This window comes from Pagrus pagrus, assembly GCF_965226575.1.
Source record: "Pagrus pagrus genome assembly, chromosome: 9".
Lineage (NCBI taxonomy): Eukaryota > Metazoa > Chordata > Actinopteri > Spariformes > Sparidae > Pagrus > Pagrus pagrus.
In genome coordinates this window covers 29695456-29719166 of record NC_140193.1, presented here as the reverse complement: position 1 = coordinate 29719166, position 23711 = coordinate 29695456, and the positions used below count along the sequence as shown (strand labels likewise).

The following is a 23711-nucleotide window of genomic DNA, read 5'->3' as shown; positions in this document are numbered from 1 at the left end:
GGACAGACTTTTCCCTGCCTTTGGAGGAGCTGCGTGTTGCTTTGGCCCGTGGCAGTGTATTCTCTGCGACAGAAAGTCGTGTCAAACACAGACGTGACACGCTCAGTGTGTGGGAGTGAGGCTGAATGAAGTGCTTTGACTCACGGCCTTATTAACATTCCAGCTGCCACATTATATCCACCACTCTGGGGTTGTTGGCTAGATGGGCTTTGCCAAACACTGTGAGGTTTCGTTGTATAACCATCTCATTTCTCCTCAAGTTTGACTGTGGCACAAAGCTGCTCCTCGCTGTGATTGTGCGTAGGGTCAGAAAAGTGTGAGTGTGTGTGAGACCGAGGGAATGAGGGCATGCACATCCGTGGGCACCAAATACGATCCTGATTTATCCTCGGCACAGTTACATCGCAGTAAGTGTGCATGACTGACCGCAGGCTGGCTCTGTACACGTTGCACAGAGCCAGATGCAGCTGGCATTGCAGACAGCCATGGTATTTCACATCCACACACATACAACCTGCGTGCATGCACACGCTTGTGGTTTTGGTAAAATTGACTATAAAAATGTGCCGAACCGAGGGAGCACATTCCCCATGTTTCACTCTTTTCCACACTGTTACTCAACCAGCTCACAGGCCTGAGAAGATAGACTGAGGTGGTTTTAATAGAAATGTGTGTGTAAGAGGCTTCGTATTAATGTGGCTCTAGTTTCAGGACAGTGGAAAATGTTAATGTGCAGAGAAGTCTGGAAGGGTTTATTTAAATCTGCCAGCCTGGAGGCCCTAACATGTACCAACCAACTGTGTGTCTTTGTGCGTGTGTTCTCCTCAGAACATCCGTTCTAAAGTGGAGCTGTCAGTGTGGGATCACCCAGAGGACATCAGCCTTTCCTTCACCGCCACCTGCCAGGATGGAAAGCCGCTGCCAGGCCTCAGGAAGTGTGCCGACTTAAAGATTGGAGACACAGTGAGTCCCTGTCCACGCTCCCCTCTGCAGCTAACCTCACTAATAAATGTTTTATCCATCCCGTCGGTGCTGAAAAGGTTTGGCCGGCTGTCTTCACCTGCACCTTTATATTCGTTTGGGTTATGAAAACTTCATCAGGGGCTTTGAGATCTTAAGGAGGTGGCTTTACTTACTGTTTTTGAATTAAACAGGATATCCATGACTACATTTTGCTTCATAATCCTCTTAAAGCAGTGGCCTGTCAGACGCATTCAGCTTTTCAGTTTTCACCTATGAGCTAATCAGGCTAGAGCATTGTCATGGAACAACAGTGACTTTTTATGTCAATAATGATGCTGTTGTGTTTGCAGTATTATCAGTACAAATAGCCTTCTATGAAGGTGTTCTGGCAACAAATGTAAGTACTTGTGCCATGGAGTTTATATTTAATTTAGACAGGCTAAAAGAGTCCTGCCACAGATCAGATCACTTTTACAGCACATCCAGAGCAGCACTTGTAGCTACAGTGAGGCGGCACAAGGAATCGTTGAATGAGAGTGGAAAAGAGTGGAGTACTTGAAGTAGTGACCAGCAGTTGTGCTGGAAATATAGTTATTTATTTTGTGTATGCAGTGAGGTTTCTACTCTTACTGCATACATGCCCATGCAGACTATTTACTGCAGAATATTTACCTCCGTCAAGGAGGTTATGTTGTCACCAGTGTCTGTTTGTTGGTTTGTTGGTTGGTCAGCAGGATCATGCTGAACAGATGCTCATGAAGCTTGGATGGAGGATGTCATGACCCAGAATAGACCCCATAAATTTTTGGTGCAGATCCAGATAAAGGTTTTTTTTCCCACTTCCTTTAGAATTGACTGATGGGGCGTAATATTGTGTACTCTGAGATGTTCTGCTATAGATACAATTTCTGTTGCTTTAGTCTTCTGGAGTTTTGTCAGTAACGTGTCTTCATATGTTTCATTAGAGCTGCTGTAGAGGTTATCAAAGGCTCCACAATATCTTTCTACCTGGGGAAGAAGAGAGTTGTCAGTCAGGTGTCAGCATGAAGCCAAAGGCTGCTGTGTTTGTTGCTGTGAGAGCTTTAACTGATTGATTATAGACAGGCTTCTCTCATCTTGGCTAGACAGCACACCATATTTATCATTAAATTATTATTTTTTCTCCGATGTATTTGAAGAATATGTTACATTTGTACCTACAAGGATGAAAATGTATTTAATATTGGTTTCAGATCATAAAGTCCAGCTTTAATCCTTCTGTGAAATTCAGAATCACAGGCGGTGACTAAAGAAAGCAAGTTGTGACTTGGCAGTGTCAGACGAACAGTGCGTGACCTTTGAATCCTCTTGAAGAGAGTTCCTGTCTGATGAAATCTGAGTTTGGGGGTGTTATATCGCTCTTCACTGTAGCTAAAGAGATAGTGAAGAAAAGTAGCCACTGTAATGAACGTCTCAGAGACGACAGAGGTTCACTCCAGGATACATTCTGTGACTGTCCTTGTATTTCCCGAAGACCTCTGCTTCTTAATAATGAATTTAACTAATTTGTCAGTTGTATCCTGGCTGCTTGATGATGCTTATCTACTATATCAAATAGAGGGAAAGACCTAATTATCATCACACAGCTCTCTTGGCAGAGACTCTTCATTCCTCAGGGAGTATTTGCACTTTTGCCTCTCAGCTGGATTCAGTCAGCAGCGGATACAGCTCTGGGAAAGAGAGAGTCTGACCCACTGTCCATAAGCTGCGTTCACACCAACAATAGCACTGCACAAAAAACACATGTTCACCCAGTACAAATATTGAACCTGGCTGGCCTTTAGCCTCTTTATCATCAAAACAGAGTTGATGATTCATGTGATTATTTTCCAGACTTGCGAAACGTCTCATGGTGTTGTTATTATTAACTGCTGTGTCGTGTTTTGTTGTCTGATGAGCCTTCAGGCTCTCAGCTCAAACTGATTCAAACTGGACTGACTGGATCTTCTTGCCAGTACCTGTAGCAACCTGCCCACATTAACACAGCCCCTCACGTAGAGTTTTAATTTCAGAACATGTCCTGAGGTGTCACAGGATTATGGGGGTGTGCTGTGTAGGCCCAGCTTCAGCCTCTCGGTTCAGTACTGTGATTGTGTTGTCATGACTATAGACTGGGCAGAGAGGCAGTAAGAGTCTGAATCGGAGAGCAGAAGCTCGTCATACAGTTAAAAAAACAAACAAAGCAAATCCTCTTCTTATCCTGTGTCCCAGTCAGAAAGAGGGAATCAGTATGCTTTTATCTGTTTATTATCATTAGTCCATTATTGAAATCCCAGTTGTCTGGACTCTAAACATGAAGTTGTTTTTAGATTAAGTTTTTCAAGAGAGTTCACGAGGTGACTGCTATTACTGCTGAGTACAGTGACACTTGTGTGCAGCTTGCACAACAGAGGACGGTTGATGTTGTTGAAGCTCTTATAAAATAGATCTGACAACTATAGAGACTGTTCTTAAATATGGAGGTTTTGCTGAGGATTGATTTTATAATGTCAAAATGTACTGTACTCCCCAGGGAAAGATTAAAAAACCACAAAAAACTCCACAGTTCTCTGGTTTACAGGTTGAAGCTGCTGGAAGTGTTGTTGTGGTTTTAGCTAACCTCTTGTCCTGATTGGATAAAGGGGGCAGGGATACCAGAAAAAGTCTTTTCTCTTTTACTCTTTCTCTCTTTCAGAGCGTGGAGCTCTGGGTGCAGGCAACATGGAGGGAAGTTTACCATTGTTCATATGCATACACTTCCTACATTGTATTGATAGAAATCTGGTTAAAAAGGATAAAGCTTCCTTTTAACAGCTGGCTCAGCTGACATCCCCTCGCCCGACTTCTCAACATGAAAACGCCCACATTATTTTTTTAAGGTCTAATTCTCGTAATTACAGTACATTTATAGCCTTAGCCTTACCATTCTGTATTTAAAGATTATTTCAACTCTTTTTCTTGCTTCTTATTGTGCTCCAGTTGTGTGGAAAACTATTGTTCATGTTTGATGTGATTGCACTCAGTTGGATTGAAAATATTGGCTCTTTTCTTAGCTTGAAGTGGAAGTTCTGGATCGTGCACTGGTGGATGACACGCTGGAGCAGTAAGAGTCGGTCTTGTACATGGGAATGATCTACTGAATGTTTGAAGACCTGTGTATTTTCCATGGCTGTGGGCTTCAGCTACATTTACCGCAGCTGAAATGTGTGTTTAGTCTCTGAACAAAAGCAGAGGTCAGGTGACACGGGATGATGCTACATCTTAATTAGTTTGAATTTTGCACAGGCCTCTCTCTGGTGGTCACTTTATATTCATTACAGGCCTCAATTAAGATCCGTATTGAGTCCTGGATCCATTGAAAATGCTAGGAAGGGGCAACCTCATACATACTGTCACACAGTGAGCTTTGGGGTGCTGGAATTCTTCTCCCACCTCCCCCCAGGCTCTTCTCCCTCGGCTGCTTTATTTCCCTGTTCTTTTGGATGGGAATCGGTGGTGGAGGAGTGGAGGGTGATTGAGGCAGAATAACACCCAGGGAATAGAAGGGGGCTCATGTCTTTTATCCTGAGTGGTGAAAGGCGATGGAGGAGAGCAGCTCTGTCTGCTGGGTGCCAAGCTTCCCAGTCTTCACTGAGGATATGGCCCAGGTGTCAGTCACTGTCTGTGTGCGAGCTCGAGCCTGATGCTGCATCTCAATGACCTCGCACAAAAAAGTAGGCAGGAGGAGGCCTGTGAAACTGCAAGCCATGAAAGAAGTGAGCTGGCAGGGGGAGGAATGCTCGCTGGAGTGTCTGTAGTTCAGCCGGCATCCTTTTCACTGTAACACTGCAGAAATGTACGAGCACTGAATAGACTCATGCATATGAATGAAACAAGTCTGTGCTAACATACTGCAGGTCATTCTTTTCTTTTTTCTTTTTTTTGGAGAACTTTTGGCCGAACAAACCAGAAGCATTTGAATGTGGTTATGTTGTTTTGTGTAACCGTCTCTGTGGGGTTTGTCCCAGTTAATTGAATTTGAGTCATTTGAGTTCCATCATCCAAAAGGTTTGTCTTTGGAAACACTGACATGTTTCTGTCAGAGTGAACTCCTCCATCAGTGTTATTCTTCTGTCTACTTGTGTTTCAGTTGTCCCACCTCTTACACCGTAGCATAGCACAACCTAGCACACCGTCTGTCTCTCCTTGAATTACATTACTCAACCAGCTGTGTGTGATGAGGCATTTTCTCAATGGGTTCCCTCTCTATGTATCGTCTCCTCGCTCATGCCCATCCCCCCCATGTCCTCTCCTACTACTACTTCCTGCCAAGGTTTCCACCCATGTGTTTCTCCACAGTGAGCCACATGATTGGGTGAATCGGCCTCCTCGAGACTCACATTTACAGTAAATTTAATTGTGCCCCTCGTTAACTTATTAAGTTTCCCGCGCTGAGGTGAAGGGGGAGTCCAGGCGACATGTGGCTAGGCTCTTCCTGAACCAGCTTGTGTTGTCTGCTGGACTGAAACAAGAATAAATGCTATGCTCCACATGAAGCCTCTGACAGCAGTTAGAGAGTCATGAGTGAGAGAAGTGTGGTGTTGGGAGCAGAAACTTATGAGAAACATGTTTGTTTATATAGCACCTTTCTGGAGTGACTGTCACATAGAGCTGCAGCGAGTAACAGGAAATGAAGATGGGGTCATTTTGGTCTCTGGGAAATTTTCATGAGCATTTTTCACATTTTTTTGACATTTATCATGGAAATAATCGTCAGCTTATTGTAAATATTCATTAGCTGCAGCCCTGGTGTCACACAGTTTTTCACACGTCAATAAAAACAGTATCAGGCCAAGAAGTAGCACAGCAGCGGACAACCAGCAGTTACAGTGTACACACTACATGCACATCAGTGAGGAATGCCTGTCTGTACAAGATGGTTTCTAAGAATTGTTTCAAACAGTCCACATTGCTAATCAATCTAATGTCAACAGCTGGTATAGCAGCTGCTGCAGAGCCTCAGGGTCACCACTGCAAGGCTGCTCATTTTAGTTTTTGAGTTTGACTGAGTGGCATACAGTTAGGGTTATGTTATGTTGGAGTAATGGTTCATGAATATGTAAATCTTTATATCTGAGGCAAGCCTGTGGTGATCTTATTAGTGATTAAGTGAAGAATCTTAAAGATTTGACCCTTATCTGAAATTAAAACATCCTGCAATCAATCATCTGATCCACTTTGTGAATACATACATGGTTGTGGTTGCAGCTAGAAACGCGTTTCCAGCAACACCATGTTTTCATACGGAGCAGTGCGCCTGGTGTGCGCTCCTCTTTTTCATCACACTAGTGTTTTCTCAATTTTTTTAGAAGTTAAAATATTCTCAGCGCAGAGCACAGAATCATACCGCTTTTTCCAACTGCGCATACAGTCCTGCTCCACAGGCTTTTCACTTCTCTTCTGTGGCAGCAAGCACGATACACAGCCATTCAGTAACCTTACTATTAACTGTAATCTGAGTTTATCCAAACACCGTACAGCTGACTAAAGTACCCCTAAAGGCATGCAATTTCTGTGGCTGCGGCAACATGCTGGTACCTCTCCCAGGCACTTCCAACAACATACCCGCTAGACTCCGTCACACACGATCACCCAAAAGGGACAGGGGGAACACACAGATTCAGAGGAATGAAATCGCCCACTGTGATTCATCATAAAATCTAACTTTAAGAATGATTTAGGCTATGATAGGCTATCCTTATCCTGACCTCTGCAAAACAGGCAGATTGTACCACAGCATCTCAGGATTGGGGATGCAACAGCCCATCTCCTTTAACTTTTGGGGGGAGGGGGGCTCAGTCCTTTGTCCTCACAGAAAACTATTGGTGTATTCAGGACACTTTGTCCTCAAACTGCCAACGAAGTGATGGGATCATGTTACCAGACTTCATTGTGATGTTTTACATGGATACATGTTTCACAGGCCAACAGTGTGTTTTCCTGTCCTTTCCACATCTGTGTCTGTCTCATAATCTGTCTGAACAGGCTGTTGGTTTAAACTGTTTGAACCTGGAACAGTGGACTTTATTCATGGCTTCCATTATTTCAACCTCGCAGCGATTTGATCCAGTTTATGTGATGTGCTAATTAATTGATGGCCGGTTGTGTCTGCAAATCTGAGCGGAGGAAGGCTGTGTTTATCTGACACGTTTGTACGGGACAGGTCGTGCCCAGGGTGTGACACATTTGCCAGAGTAAGTGAGGAAATATGGGTCGCCCTTTACTGGAGCTCCGGATCCAAATATTCAGATGTTCTTGCCAAGAACAGCAGGCACAGCAAGGGTGGATATTTGCTTTCAGTGCAGGTTTGTCTTCTGAGGGTCAAGTGCTTCTAGTCAGAGCTTCAAAGCAGAGAATATCGCCTCCACGCTGCCACACTTCTGATCTCTGAACCAAAATAGATATGAATATGTAACCCTGCCTCACTCTTTCTACAGCTTTGTATACTCTATAATCTATCTGCCTGTATGTGTCTATCTAAAAGTTGGGAGTGCATGTATAAATAGAGCTACAATAACACCACATTTATTGTTTTAGCTCAGATCCAATGAGCCAAACCAGTAGAACATGTGTTACTGTCCGCTGTGTGCTTCTTTTTTTGGTTCATATTTAATATTTATGCAAATTTGTAGCAGCATAATGTCATCTGTTCAAGTCAAGGACTAGTTAAAGCTGTATATTGAACAGGCAGAGCTGAGAGTGCCTATCTGTGATTCAGTAAATGTGAGGAAAATACCAGAATAGCGTGCTCATGTTGGAGAGAAACTCCAGCCAGGGTTAGGTTTCTCTTCTCGTCCAGACTTCCTTCCTCAGAGCAATCAAATGGGTGTAGGTCTTGTGTCATGTTCCACTTTCTGTGCAGGCGAAGCCACATCAGCTGCACACTGTAAACTCCTCTGTGGGTGAAATAAGTCCACCGGTGTAAACATAACAACACAGGGTCATGTGCAGTTCATCTCCACAGGCTAGCTGGCAGCTGCCAAGTGTTAGTATGGTGGCTGTGTTTGCTCCAGTGAGAAGATGTCGGGTGGGATCAGGTCACTGAAGGTAGCTGGTTAAACATGTTGAAGGTGTAGAGGTTGTATGATGTTGCTGCTGTATTAAACTCCACGCTTGTATCCCTCAAATCATCTGAACTTGACCTGAACCCTTCTCATTCCACAAACAGGAAGTCTCTATCGTTTCTCCATCAGTGCCAGTATTTGACATTTTTTTCTAATTGCACCACTTTTTGTTTTTTCCTCTTCTTTGAAGGTGTCGTTCAACGTGAGTGTGGAGGCGAGGGGATGCCCTCCCCGCGGCACTAACCAGAGCTTCACCATCAAGCCGGTGGGGTTCAAAGACCGTTTGGAGGTGGCTGTGGATTATCAGTGTGACTGCGGCTGCAGTCAGACAGCGCAGACCAACAGCAGCATCTGCAGCTCCATAGGTACTTCACTTTGCTTTACATGGAGATGAATGTTAAAAATAATACAAAGAGTCAGATTAATGGATTCAAAAGATGAATGAACAGATGAACACAAAGAGAGTTGGATTATTTAGTTTGTTTAGCCGGAAGAAAATCAGTCACTGAAGAGCTTTCTCGTCTATGCAGTGCACCTTATAAACTGAAGATCAACATCTTCTTGCAGAAGGAAATGCAACTGTTTTGAAAACAAGCAAAATCAGCTCCTGTTTAAAAGTCCTGTGAGAATTGGAATAAACCACAAACCACTAGCCTTGTTAATCACACGGGGCAGAAAACTGCTTCTCTCCTGCTTCCTGTAGTTTGAACGTTTCTAGGAAGTGTAAAACCTCAATCAGCGGAGTCAGACCTGCTATTTTAACTAAAACTCCTCCTCGTACCCTATTAATCGACTACTTTCTTTGGCATGATTATGGAGAGGCTGTCTCTTGTGGCTGCTGTTGTTGAGATAATGACGCCCGTAAAGGCCAAAATTATTCTCTCACCGTATTTTTAAACTTGAGCCGTATAGATATTTGAAGTACGTTGCGTTATAACAGTTATCATCCCATTTGTGGCAGGAATACATTACATTATTACTTTACACATTTTAGACATGGTGAGTGCCTTAAATGGAAGGAGAAGGTCAAAAACAAGAGGGCAAGTTTAAAACACTGACGAGACTCAAATCTGACTGGAGACAGATTTGATTAAGGAGTTACTGAACTCTCTGGATGAAATGATAGATGTTGCTGAATAATCCTGCAGAATCAATTAAGAGGCATACAGGGACATAAAAGTCATGCGCTGTAATTAGTAGATAATAGAGTAACCGATGCCCTTACAGGTACTTACAACTGTGGGACTTGCCACTGCGAGCCTGGCTACCTTGGCGCCCGCTGCGAGTGCCAGGAGGGCGAGGCCAGCAGCATGTACCACAGCGCCTGCCGGGAAGCAGAGGGCAAGCAGATCTGCAGCGGGCGAGGAGAGTGCAGCTGCAACCAGTGTCTGTGCTTTGAGTCGGAGTTTGGCAAGATTTACGGCAGCTTCTGCGAGTGTGACGACTTCTCCTGCGCCCGGCACAAAGGAATCCTCTGCTCAGGTAAGAACATCATCCTCACACTGTGTTTCCACTGGAGTCGCTCTGAGTTATGGAGCTGAACTCTGCTGTCAGTGAGTTGTTGTATTTGATTCAGTTGCTGTGCCTGTAGCGAGGTGGTGGTTTGAAATACAGCTGCTGAGAGACCGCACTTCCCTGAGCATTGAGCTTAATGAGAATACAAGCTGACATCAAACATGCTGTAAACTCCTCAGATCTGCTGCGTGTTGTGGGTTATAATTAAAAGACACGTACATAGATGATGTTGAGTCACGTTCCCATACCTGCTCTGGGTGTGTCTCGGTGGTTTGGCCCTCTCCTGACTTCCTCCAGCCCAGGTTTATTTTGTGAGTGAGCTCCAACCGTCACCTGCAGGGCTGCTGGCTCTGCTCCCAGAAGAAGCTCCGAGGAGCAGCTGCAGTAGTAGTTGTTCAGATGTGCAGCTCGTGTTGTGCTTCGTGTGTGCCCCGGGGGGGCTGGTTTTTATATGACACTTCTGGAGTAGAGATTAAAATAAATATGAGACCGAATCAGCACAAGAGATGTGTGACATTGAGATTTCATAGTGACTCTCAAAGCTTTGAGCTGTGGCGCTGTGGCCTTTAATTATCTCCATTCTGCCCTCCTGAGGCATGAATATGCTCTGTTAATCTGAGATTCATGTGCAGATGCCAACTTGAAATCCTTTTCCTCTCACTGAGCCGTCCCCTGATGCCCATAGAGACTGAGCATGAAAAGGCAGGTTTGGCTCAGTGTATCTGCTCAGCTATAGCAAACAGGCCGAGGCTGTTGTGTTCCCAGAACATCGGGTCCAAGACTCTGCTTTCTGGTGCGAGACCTCCTGGCTGGAGGGGGACCACTGGCTCATCCCCAAGCCAACGGCTGTTCCTGTGAAACCACAGAGAGGGCTTTGTGACAGTGGGGCCAGCTTTGGCGCGATACCTCAACACAATGCCTGCCTCTATTTATCTATATCCAGTAGAAACACAAGTCTTCGGTTTAGTCGGCAGCAGGGCTGGACACACTGAATGCACAGATGCAGAATGGCTGTTTGTTTGTGCCGATCATCCATAAGCAGTCATTAAATGTTAACAGTCCACTACCTTCTGCTGCTCCTCTCTTCTCTTCTCTCTTCTTCTCTCCTCCTCTCCTCTCCTCTTCTCTTCTCTCTTCTTCTCTCCTCCTCTCCTCTCCTCTTCTCTCTCCTCATTTCTCAGTGTGGTTGCCCAGTGTGGAGCCATAATGAGTTCCTAATGATACCAGACGGTACTCCTCCTCCACACTTTCCTCCCCTCGCTCCTCTGAATCTGTCAGTTAGTTATTGTGAGTGCCCTGTGGAAGGCGTGCAGTAAAAACTATTCAGTGCCCACGCACTTTTCTAAAAGCCCACTGGAAATGCAGTAAAGGTCTGTACTGAGCCCCTTAGCAAGCAGAAATAACTTGTAAATAGTGTTGTGCTGCACCTGGATTGGCCCCTCTCCACTCAGAGCTGCTCATTTGTAGTCTTATGTCTGGGAAACTCTGGAGTGTTCAGACTGATGAAGCGCCTGAAGGCGCAGCAGGTTTTATTAAAGAGGAAATCAGCTGGCATGGTATCCTCACTTTTTTTTTCTCCGTCTCACTAAATGTCTGAAAGCAGTTTTCCCATGGAGCTCACTGAGGTGCAGCTATCGGCCTGTAATCCACAGTCACCTGGCAGATCAGGGTTGGTAGCAGTTGTTGATGTTCCTTGTAGTCTTGGCAACCTGAGCGCCTGTGCTTTTGCTTCTGGTATGGAGCGTATATAAACCTGTCTCCATTCACTCCTACAGCTCGGGGCACAGCATCCAGCACCAATGACGTGAACACACAGTCCACCTCTCCTTGTTCTGCTGTGGTCCTGTGCTATGTCGGCTTCGGTCCGAGTAGTTGTGGTGGAGACGGGTCTCTGTAAAGATGTGATTTTGCGTTGTTTGGCCAGCCGGTGTCCCGTTTATCCATTTCATTTTCCTGAATGAGCTGTTGTTGCCATAGCAACCACTTCATAGATTTCATCCTTAGCACTTTTGTTACTTTCTGTGTTGGCTAAAAAGTTAAGCATTTTGGTGAAACTTTGACCACTGTGATAAAAATCTGTTGTTTTGTAGGCATGAGAATTGATAAGATTTTATTGACACCAAGGCCATTAGCAATTCTGCACACCAGTCTGATTCTTTATTGATTTCCCCATTGATTCCTGATCAATTCTCTGTGTGGGTGAAAAAGTGCTTAGCCCGTCGGCATGGCACCAATGTTACTATCACATCAGTAATGGACATGCTGCTCGATCGGGAAGCAGTGGCACTCACCGGCAGAGTGTCAAATACAAGGCATTCAGTGTATTTAAGCCCATGTTTCATAGAAGAATGTCAGCATATTGTTGGTGTTTCCATCACTTTTGCAGACATTATAGCCAACACTGTTGTCCTCTTTCCTCATGAAATGAGCCACACTGCGGACCGTTTCTTCCTCTTCACAATGACTGCTTCTTGTTACAAGTTTCCAGCAGAATAGACGCATGACCTCATTTTTTTTGGCAAAGTGCAACCTTTAGAAAAACATGTTGGCATCAATAAAAGGAGCTGAGAAGCTCAGAGGCATATGATTTGGACGGATTAGACAATTTGGAACCGGTTCATGATTCCCATCCCTGTTGTCCTGAAGATGGGTCAGGCAGTATGCTAACGGAGAAAGCTAGCAAGTGGAGCTTGAGTTGAGATTGTTATAACAAACTACTTTCTCAAAGAATGAACTTGAATGTTTAAGGGATCCAGTTTGAACAGAGTCCGAGTTGAAAGCGAGGACACAGGAGCAGGCGGCTCTCCACGCCCAGCTGTGGCTCACACCTGCTGGGCAGACTGGTAGTTTGGTTGAGCTGTAATTGCGTTTGTGTGTGCATGTGTGCACGAATGGGTGTGTGTGCATCGTGCAGTCGAACCACAAGGCAGCCAAACCAGCCAAAACCACCAGAACACACAGCTCCCCAGTGTGCCTCTCCAAGTCTTATACCAGCAGCATTACTGCTAGACTCAGCACACGTCTGTAACGTGGAACAGCCAGCATGGATGGCCACATTTTAGATTTACTAGCTTTTCTTTTCTTCTCTGTACTAATAAAAGCTGCCACTCTGCCTGAGTGACTCCTCTCAGCCAGCATTATGAAAACTGTTTTTGTGGTGCTCAGCTGAGATAAGATATCTCTGGCAGCTCAGATAAACTCACCTTTTAGGCTGATGAATAGATGAACTTACTGATGGGTTTCATTATAAAGGCCCAGTAGAAGTCACTGAGCTGTATTAGACCTTTACACTGTATTGTAGAATGACTAACTGAGGTTGAGTTTTGGGTCGTGAAACTGCTCAGTCTGTCAATTCAGTGTTGAAAAGACACAGTTACACGAGTCCCTCAGTGATCTGACTCACTGAGTACCCAAAACATCTCTACAACTTCAACGCAGGTGTTAAAAGAGTCAAAATTAATCATAAAGGCACCAATTAGTTTTGAAAAAGGTTTCTGATTTCAACTACAGCTGGAGGATTTCTCATTATTTTACAAGCAGGTATAATTCTACTGTAGGCAGCATCCAAAGGCCTTTAGAAGAGCTGCTTCTCAAAGCACTTCAGCATCCAGCTGCTGCACAGTGTGGTCAGCGACATTAGCCTCAAAACCTAACTGCCTGTTGTGTATGTGTTGTATACTGTTGTTTAGGTACAGCAGAATAACTCCACGGCTCTTCTTCTACTCATTCTGTACTAAACCATTGTTGCCTCTAATGAATAAACAATACCTGCCGCTGCTGGCAGTAAAAATCAATCTCTCTCTGTGCAACATGGATGTTTCTAAAAGTGGCATTCTAGAACCGAAGTGTTAAATACAGCAGAGGTTTGCTGTCATTAACAAGCCTCTAGTTAAATCAGTATTGTATCATAACAGTCAGTAACACAATCAATAAACACTGAATTACAAAACAACAATATGGTGTAAAAGCAGTGATGACATAAAGACAAAAGTGATAACTGAAGTTTCTGATTTGCACAGAACAATAAGAGCAGTGAGACAGTAACTGACACATCTTTGTGTGTCAGTGAGCTCTATGATATAGAGGTGGCTGGTTGCAGGAGCAGGGAGGAGGATGTCCTGTATCTGGGGTCAGATGAGCTGTGTTGGACGACTGTCTGTCTGTGAGCGTTCAGTAATCTTATCCTCAGTATCTACACAGCCATCTGTCTTTGTGTTTACGTCTGTAACCGTCTGTGGAGCCCCGAGGTTCTCCGAGGACTGTCTTCAAGGTGAATGATGTGCCGACAGACGTGTGCTGTGTGGACACTTAAGATTTGTATAATGTACACTTGAATGACCTGTATGTGGGTCAGTGTGCTGATTTTATATTTGTCTGCGTGTATCATGTTTCTCTTAAGTAGTGAACAAGTCACTGGCCTGACTGATATATCAACAGACAGATGTTATTAGCTGTTACTGGCTTTGTACAGATCTATCACTATCAGCAAGTGTGTGCAAAGATGTGCAAGAAGAAACTGAAGGAGGAAGGTTATTCTCTTTTTTCTTTATTTAATAGTATTTCTCTAAATTTTTAGTTATTATGATGATTTTGGCATCCCCTTTAATTTCAACTTAACTCTTTCAGTGTTAATCTGAACATGTGGCTGTCGCTTTAAGACAGACTTGATAAAACCTTTTCTTTAAGCTAAATGAGCCAGAGTCACAGCTGAGCACAGGGCCTAGTTTTCTCAGCTCGTGAAAGAATTCTTCGGTGTTCAGAAACATTCTTGTCCAGGACATTTGTCCTCAGTGTGTTCAGGGATATCTGCTGGCTTTCCTCCATCAGATGTCTCTTTACTCTTCAGTATTGATACCATTATCTCTCTCAGAACTCCTGTGTTGCTCTCCTCTCCTGTCTGTGTTTAACACTGCTCGAGGAAGTCGTTGACTTCCTCGTCCTCCTGCCCCCCTGACCCACATCTGCAGCGCCGACTCTGCAGCTGGTTCTGAATAATGATCTAAGCGCTCAGCGGTCTGCTGTTGCCAGAAATAGCGTGGCTTTATTTTCCAGACTTGCACAAACCCTCTTTTACCCCATAAATAAAACTGCTGTCCCGAAGCATACGTACACGCTGTCTGTGTGTGTGTGTGTGTGTGTGTGTGTGTGTGTGTGTGTGTGTGTGTGTGTGTGTGTGTGTGTGTGTGTGTGTGTGTGTGTGTGTGTGTGTGTGTGTGTGTGTGTGTGTGTGTGTGTGTGTGTGTGTGTGTGTGTGTGTGTGTGTGTGTGTGTGTACACCATGGGTATTCATGCATGTTTGTATGTCTCCTTATAGGGTAAACGGGAACATGTGTGTTTATTCATGTTGGTGCCGAGCAGTACTGGAACCCAAAATGCCTTTTGGTTTAACTGGCCCAGTTGTTTTGTCAGAGGACCTGTCGGTTCACAACACGAGAGCTGTTCTCTGCTTTAGGTTGAAAACAGTCCAGTCTGACAGGAGGAGACAGTGCAGGTGAAATAATGATGTTAAGGGTGTTATCATAGTCGCAGTAAAGACATGTTGAAGCACAGGTAATACTCCTAGCAGTCACTTTCACCATAAAGAAAATATGTACAGCTTCGACCCAGAACTGCTGACACTAAAGAACTCATATATCTGTTGTTCTGATGAGAAGAGTGTGTTCATGTTGTGAGCAAACCTTCCCACTCCACAACACATATCAGGGCTTCATTAAAACAAGAACGTTTGTTGTTGTGGGAAAACTAAAACTAGTTAATTAAAGAATGTTCTGCAGTTCTTCAGTTTACCCGAGTGATACTAAAGATGTTGTAATAATCCTTTTTGAAAAGCTAGTTGTGTCATCTTTGTTCTGCGTTCTTTCTATGAGATCTCATTGTCATCTGAGCTATAGATCAAGTCCCATGATAGATTTATCTCGTTCTGTCCTTTTATCAAGACCACAAAGTGTCTTGTTTGTGCCTCTTAGGTTCAATGAGATAATGTGTTGGAGTGTTTCCAGTGTAGCAGCTCAGCTTTTTTGTAGCTGGTCTATTATACGGAGGTTAAAATACAGTTTGAACCATGTTGCAACGGGCATTAAATCTTTATCTGAAAGAATTAAAACGTCAGATAATCCAGTGAAGCTTAGCCGTATGTCAGCTGCTGTCTAACGGACTCCTACCTCTCCTCCTGCAGTATGGAGTCTGTTAAGTGTTGTTGAATCAGTGGCTGTGGTTCACATTAGCGTTTTATGTGTCATTACTTGAACATGCAGCAATTAGTGAGTCTGGTCTTCGTTAACGTTTGGCTGAAAGCCACCCAGGCAGTCAAAAGATCACTCACAGTACCAAACTCTGTACTACTGAAATCTAATATACACTATGTAAAAACACTGCTTTACATTTTGCAACACTTAGTGGTAGAGTTTGGTTTTTTTTAACCACTCAAAAAAAAAAAGTTATACGTCCTCACAGGTGTTCTAGTTAAACAGACCTCAGCTCAGTTTGAAGCTGGGTGGAGTCAGATGTACGTCATCAGACTCCATGTACAGATAAGAATGATAAAAGTCTCATTCATCACGCCCTGTTAGGTATGACGTTGTTATGACTGTGTGTATGAGCCTGCCATTGGTCAAGAAACACTAACAACAACCCCTGAGCTAATAACCTATATGCTGCAAATGGCAAGTTACCCTAATCTTTACCTTGTAGATAACGCACCTGAACAAGCTAGCAGCTCTTACCTTTTCATTTGTGGCGATTTAGTCATTTTAATGCCAGGACTCACCTCCCCAGGTGCAAAACAATTCCCCTGAAGCTATTTTGCAGGTGCACTATCGCAGCATCCTGGATTTAGCCTTGTCCAAACAACTGTGGTTAAAAGAAACACAAACAAGCCAGAACATTTTCCTCTCCATAGCAGAATGAGAATGGGTGCAGCCAGCCTTTTCTCCAGCACAGCCTTGTGGATCAAGGTTGTGGATAAAGCTCAGGCTATGCAAGACTAGGTGCAACAAAACTTTTTTTATGCACACAAAATAATTATTCCTCTCAGATTCTGAGCACAAATGTGTTAAAATCTGTGTCAGTGAGCACTTCTCCTCCTCTGCCAAGATAATCCATCCACCTGACAGGTGTGGCATATCAAGATGCTGATTGAACAGCATGATCAGTGCACTGGGGTGTTTTGGACTGCTCACAATTGCATTAGCCTTTTTGTCTGTAAAGAGGTCAGTAAAAAAAATGCAAACCGGATTGTTAAAACATACATAACTGGCTGATGGCCTTTTTGGACTTATTATTGATGGAGAGTGTGGCCTCGATCCTCAGAGAATATGTCAATGGGCTAGGTGCTTCATGGACTGTGATTAGAGAAAAGCTGAATAATATAATAATGACCTGTATCTGAAGTATGACGGCATGTGTACGTATGTGTGATGATAATGACTATGATGATGAGCCTTGATTTGTCTGTGTTAAAGACATGTTATCATACCGTGAAAATGTCATACCATTGCAACCCTAGTTACATGTGGTTAAACTGATAAACGACGTCAGACACAGTTTATGGCAGTGAAATGAACATTCAGCCCACAGACAGCAGCTCTGGTCAACTGCCTGCTTCCTCAAAACACACCTGTGCACTAATCATGCTGTTCAGTCAGCGTCTTGATATGCTTCACCTGGCATGCAGATGGAGAAGTGCTCACTAACATGGATTTTAACAAATTTATGCTCAAATTTGAGATAAATAATGATTTGTTTGTGTGCATGAAAAAACATCTTAAATCTTTTATTTCAAATAAAATCTTAGAACTATTAATAACTCTATTAGTGACATTCTGGCTTTCAGGGGTTTGAAAACAATCCCCCAAAAATACAGTATCATCATGTAACCTATTAATTGCAATTTGTTATGGTATTCTTATATTCATTTTCAGTGAGACGTGTTCTCACCTTCTCCCTGTGTGACCATTTATCCCCATGCTGAGATTTATAAATAATGAAACTTGAAGCCACATATCACTGAAACCTTGAAAGAAAACACTCCTGATTGTTCCATCTTTAACAAAAGTGTGAGTGTAGATGTACTTTAGTGGGAATGTGTCTGTCTGACTAACCAAAGCTAACCGAGCAGCACCTGGACACCTGACACTCAGCTGTCAGAGCCCGAGGTAAAACAAACACCGGATGGATCCTCCCTCTGCTCTCTGTTCATTGAGACTTGACTGAACTTGACCGCTGCAGACAAAGGCCTCAGGTCTCTCTGGCAAAATACTGCAGATATAAGGCCACACCCCGGTCCTATCATTATGTGCACACTCATAAAGATCTTTAGAAACTTGCGGGGCTGTGTTTCTTTACACTGGTCTTGTGGTATGTTTGAGGTCTGTGACTTAGTGTGGCTTCATTTGTGTGTACTTGAGCTAAAAATGGCAACAGGGAGGGTAATATCTGATACAATGGGGCTCGGGACAAAGAAGAAAGCTCAGAAAATGTCCTTATGAATTAGAAACTTTCTGGTTCACTTTTTTTTTTTTTTTGAAAATCTTTCAAATACACTCGTCACCATGTAGACACCTGACAAAGATGTGTTTACACAATCAAGTATAAAGTGTTGGAAGTGTTTGGGTCTCTGCTCTCGGCCTGTCAGCCTTTTGGCCACCTCAGCCTCTTGGGTGGTTCTTCAGCATTACGAGCCCCCACAGGGTCCCAGGATTTAGATCCTGGAAGCTTAACAGCTGACTCTGATAGTTTCAGTGGGATAAAAAACAAATCACAGCTGCCTGCTTGATGTAAGATGCATGCTGTGCTGTCCACAGTGTGTTGAACCAGTGTGCTGATGGGAAAATAAACCAAGCGGAGCTCCTGAATTCAGCTTATTGTGGAGTAGATTTCAGGAAAGTTCAAACCTTTCTTATAACATTGTATGCTGGCAGAGAGATTGATGAATCTCTGTCTAATTTGTTGCTCGGGAGCAGACCCTGAACTGGCACGCTGAGGCCTGGAAGTAGTGCAAGAATATCCTCTGTAAGTGAGAGTAATCCCTCTGTATACTACCTGCCCAGGGCCAAATGGCAGACAGACTCAGTTAGAGACTAGCAGGTGAACATAGTGGAGATTGGAGTTGAGAGCAAAGCAGAGCTGAAAGGAGAGTGAATTATTGGACTTTTATTGGATTTGTCCAGTTTCCAGAAACAGCCTACAAATGGATGTTAATCTTGCTCTCTAACTGATGGATGTGTAAATGTGTAGCTGTAATCTTCTTAAATGGTCATAATACTGCCATCAACCACAAGGACTAGTACTTGGGTCCTGGTATTCATGTGGATGCCACTTGACATGCACCACCCAAAACTTGTGGGAAGTTCCCAATCTGATCGAGCAATTGTGGGACTCGCTGGAACAAGTACCGATCAAGTAGGCCCCACCTTGGTTCAGACTTTGCTCTGACCCGTCGAGACATGGAAACAGGACTTCTGGGAGCGTCCTGTGATGTCTGGCACCAAGGAGTTTGAGTCCTTTGGGTTGTGAGGTGTCAAAGGACTCGAGGTTTCCCAGCAGAACATTCCAGTGTGGGGGGTTGATCAGTGTTCTTGTTGTCAGAGTCAGCAGTTTATTGTTGTGACTCATCTGTGTTTATCAGTGTTGTGCTCACAGCTTGTTTTCACTGCCCCAAAGTGGCCAAAGAAAGTAAGATGTTTTGCTTTGAATATGAGTCACGTAAGAGCACAAACTTTCTCAGCGGACTGCATTGATTAAAGGCCCAGTTCTACTTCTGTGTTTGGTTGTAGTGGAGGAGGTGATGTGTGACTTTAGTAGTTCTGTTGGAGGTCCTGCAAGAGCTCATGTGCAGCTCCTCAGATGAAGAGTTCGGTGGTAAACAAGCCACCATTACATTATTAGTATGTCAAAGGGTTTACTTTGAATTTTGAGGAGATGTGCTCTTGAATCAACTGTGTGTAAGATGAGGTTTCTACCAATTAATCCCAGGTTCAGTAGATGATAACCCATACCCAAGAGTACAGATGTCAGAGGAACAGAGGCTAGCCAACAGAGATCAAGCCTCGGCTTTCTTGTGGCTGGAAGGAGATTTGCTTTATTCCTTTGACTGGCATTTGTGGGGTGCCGCCCATCCAACACAAAAGCAGAGTAAATCCCTGTCTGTGTCATGAAAACACAATCAAGCTTAGCTTGCAGTTTTCCAGTATGTTATTTGCGAATAAAGGTAAGAGATAATTATCGTTCCCCCAGCACTACGTGGAGTGTCAACAAACGAAATGCTTACACAGCAAATGTCAGCCTTTAACAGATAGCTGGCTTCCTCAGGTCACAGAGGTAATCACTGTGTCTCCAGGCTGCTTCTCTGATTCTTTTAATGGCTTTTGTCTTCTGCTTACTATGAGTAATGTCAGTGGAAGTTGAGGTGTCCTATGACTCGGAGACAGAGGACAATTTACAAGTAAACACTATTGTCATGGCTGGTAATGACTGTTGTTTGTCAAGCATGTGTTGTTGTCCGCGTTATAATCACCCATCAGGGCTGCTGATACCTGCCATTGCATATAATCTGGCATTATGCTTCTTTTACTGGCACACAAACACAACCCTTACCAACGAAGAAGTTGCTTCTCTTTGAGGCTTCACCCCCCACATCTCTTAGAGACCAGATATTGGCTGTCTGTTTATTTCTGATGACGAACAGCTTGGCTCAGCACACAAGAGAGAGCTTGTCTCGGCCTGCACATTTTAACAGCCCACATTTTTTAGCTGTTTTACCCCGACAGAGACACACATACACATACACAAAGGCATGGTACTAATATTGTTTGAACAGCTCCTTTTAAAGGGGAACACATCAGCTGAAATTGGGTCGCATATAGAAAACACATCACAGGACTTGAAGAGATTGAAGTTGCAGTATAGCAGCCAGAATTGGTTTATTAATGAGCGACTCTGCCACAGCATGTTACTGTGGCTTTCTTATGTTTTAAAGCTCATTTTGGTGGCTTAATGAAAATAGTTCCCACTTTTTGGGAAATGTGCTTATTCTTCTTCTTTCTGAGTGTTGAATGAGATGAGATGATTCTGTGTATGGAGCTTAAACCTGCAGCAGATTTGCTCAGCTTAGTATAATGGCTGGAAACGGTGTAAAACAGCTAGCGAGGCTCTGTCCACCTACCAGCCCCTCTGAGGCTCGTTAGTTAATATGTTGCGTCTTGATTGTTTTTGTCCACACACATACAGGAATGTTAAAAACACAATCTGTAGTTTAAGGGTGAGTTGCGCGCTGTTTCTTGGCAACCAGCAGATTGGTGCACTGACTACATTTTGTCATGAGGTTGCCAGGCAACCTGCACTGAAGTGCTGGGCAGATGCGTGGATGCATTACGTGATCTGGATACTGTGTTCGAAGATGGCTCCATGTTTATTCTGCTGCAAGTTGCTCTTTGACCGTCTGTAGAACGTTTGTTTGGCAAATGTTTCAGAGTCCTTCCCTGACTGAGCTGAATGCACTGTTGACTCCCCGCACACATGAATGATTTGACAATCATTTACTGACACAGTCCATTGAGACTTCTCATATTTTATTGAACCAAATGGATCAAATTCTAATAATACAAAGAGTTATTGAGGGTTTTACTTTTATAATGACTGTTTATGGGGGAAAGGACTTCCCTGGTTAGTGTGCGTCACACGTCCTGCACGAAGTTCAGCCACTTCCCCAAAATTGCCTCAGAGTCCAGCACTGTTCCTGGAGCCTTGGTTGGATGGATAAACTGTGGTTAATTAACAACACAGTTCATTTTTACATCACTGTTTGTGTGCTAGAAGAGCATAAGATCAAGTTAATTGCATAAGTATATTTTTTTAAGTTTTTGAGCGAGGCTAACGTCTCGTTTCCACACAGCGCTGTGTGTGTAATGTTGGCAGTATGCTAGCTATGTAACTTATACCCTTTTTCCACTGGTCAAAAATCCCACTAAGATCAGGCTTCTTTGTGCAAAGGGAATGTGTAAACTCTGCATTTACATCCGGGTCAACTGACTGCAGTAGATTCTGGTTTATTTCGTTTATTTCTCGTTTATTTCTGGACACAGTGTTGGAGGTGGAGCCCTTCATTCATATGAAAGCTGCTCAGTGGTGTTTGAAGCCAAGCTGTGACCTGGATCGTAGACCGAGCTGCTAACTTCCAGTTTAGCGCCCAGCTAACTTGAATGGGGATAAAATATATTAATCGTGCGGCTCTAGACTTTCCAAATGTTATTGGATCAAATGGCTCAAATTATTCATGACGTGAAACATGACATCAGTGTCGTACAACGTAACGCCTCAGATAATCATTACAAACGGGCTGCCTTGCCTGCAGCAAGTGGGAATGGTCAATAGGTGATTTTTAGCCGGTTGACCCGCATTTAAAAAATCCTGTGTAGGCCCACTAATTTTGGTAGAAAAGCGGTAATAAGGAGTGCATGCATAAAGTTAGTTTAATAAAGCTGATGTCCAGTAAAGACTAGCTTTGAAAGAATTGTCAGTGTTGGTTAGGAACAGACCTGCAGATGTCACATGAGCTTCCCACAGAAAGATCCCTGTTCTCACACCGAGTGTTTCACTTCTCCCACCCACTCTCATGTTCTGCACGGTGTGGTGATACTGGCTGAGCAGGATGTTGTTGCTTTGTCTGACACTACTATCTGGATTCAATGATTTACTGATGAATCATAAGACTTCTTTAATCACACAACATGTAACTCAGGTCCTTGTTATCCATTGGCTGTATCTGGCTTTAACATTTATGGGATTCCTGAAACATAATTAATGTCAAGAAGTATTTACACCTCCAAATCGGATGACATTTATTACTACTCCCGCTCCATCAGATTAGCTTATTTTTCTTTTTTGGGTAGCAAAGTTCTGATCTGCAGTCAGAAGAGCCTCTGTGTATGTTTTGTGTCTCTCTTATCTTATAAGAACAGTACGTATCCCAGCTTTTAGCCCTGGAGGAGGGTTAGTAATCATTCCTCATGAATGACAGAAAATGTGAATGATGGTGTTTAACTTTTGTTGTATCTCTACTAAACTTTAAAGAACCTTTGCTGCCTGGGGAACATGTTTTCAATCGTGCCTGATGTGACACATGAACTGATTTTTAGTGTTATTTCTCACATTACACAGTGTATTTTCATTCTGTGGAAAAAAGCACTTGAGTGCCTCATCAGCAGTTAGGTTGCTGGCTGCCTGTCCTTGTTTACAGAAGCCTCTGTCAGTCAGAGGCTTCACAGAGCTTACTTACTTACAGGGTTTCTCTGCTGCTTGTTTTTGTGGTTCTTCTTACTGTCATGAAAGCATCACTTGTGTTTCCATCTCAGTTTTGGCAGCTTGTGTCTGGCGGGGGGAGCTTTGCTGAGGTGCAGCTGAAGCGTGTGGGAGACAGAAATGATAGCTGACAACAAATGTGAAGGATTCCCTCTACCAGGCCCTTTCCCCTGGAGCTTCAAATAATGCTATGCTCACTCAAAGTTGGAGGTTGGAATTTCCTAGTTGAAATTTCCAGCATCTGACCTCCAAACGTTCCAGGTGCACAGTGCCAAAAATTACCAAAATCCTGTCTGACTGACACAAAATGATGTCTCTTTGACAGATGCACACACGATTAAAGCAGTACTGCCTCCTTGCATATGAAGGAGGGAAAATGATCTAACAGACGTCATTATGTATTTTGTTTTACAGCTCTTTTATAAGGATCTGCCCCGAGTTTACAAGTAGGACTTCTGACTTTGAGTGGCATTCCATTGTTCTCTTTCTAACCGGACATTTTCTAGTTCCGACCCTGGAACGCAACATAAGTGTGTTTGTTTATACGTCTTTATTGGGCACTTAAATGTATCCAAAGTTCCACTCAAAGAGGAAGTAAGTCAAACATAGTATATAATATACATTTTAGCTCAGTGGGACCTTGGACTGAATGCAAAGCATGATGGGAGCAGCTCCCGTTTCATTTTTCCCACACAAACACACAAAAAAAGAAATCCATTCTGAAGCCAGTGTGAGCCTATGACCAAACAGTAATCATATCCCACAGCCTGTGTAATTATGTTGAGTGCTTTTGCTGATATTGTTCTGCTGTCAGAG

The 23711-nt window shown here is 43.6% G+C and overlaps 1 protein-coding gene across 1 annotated transcript in view; it reads left to right on the top strand.

Moving 5' to 3' along the window:
* itgb5 (integrin, beta 5) overlaps positions 1 to 23711 on the top strand; it is a 58173-nt gene that overhangs the window by 11436 nt on the left and 23026 nt on the right. The window contains exons 9-11 of the mRNA XM_084362989.1: positions 829 to 963; positions 8275 to 8449; positions 9312 to 9566. Coding sequence (XP_084219115.1) covers positions 829 to 963; positions 8275 to 8449; positions 9312 to 9566 — 565 coding nt within the window. The remainder of the gene's footprint in view (positions 1 to 828; positions 964 to 8274; positions 8450 to 9311; positions 9567 to 23711) is intronic.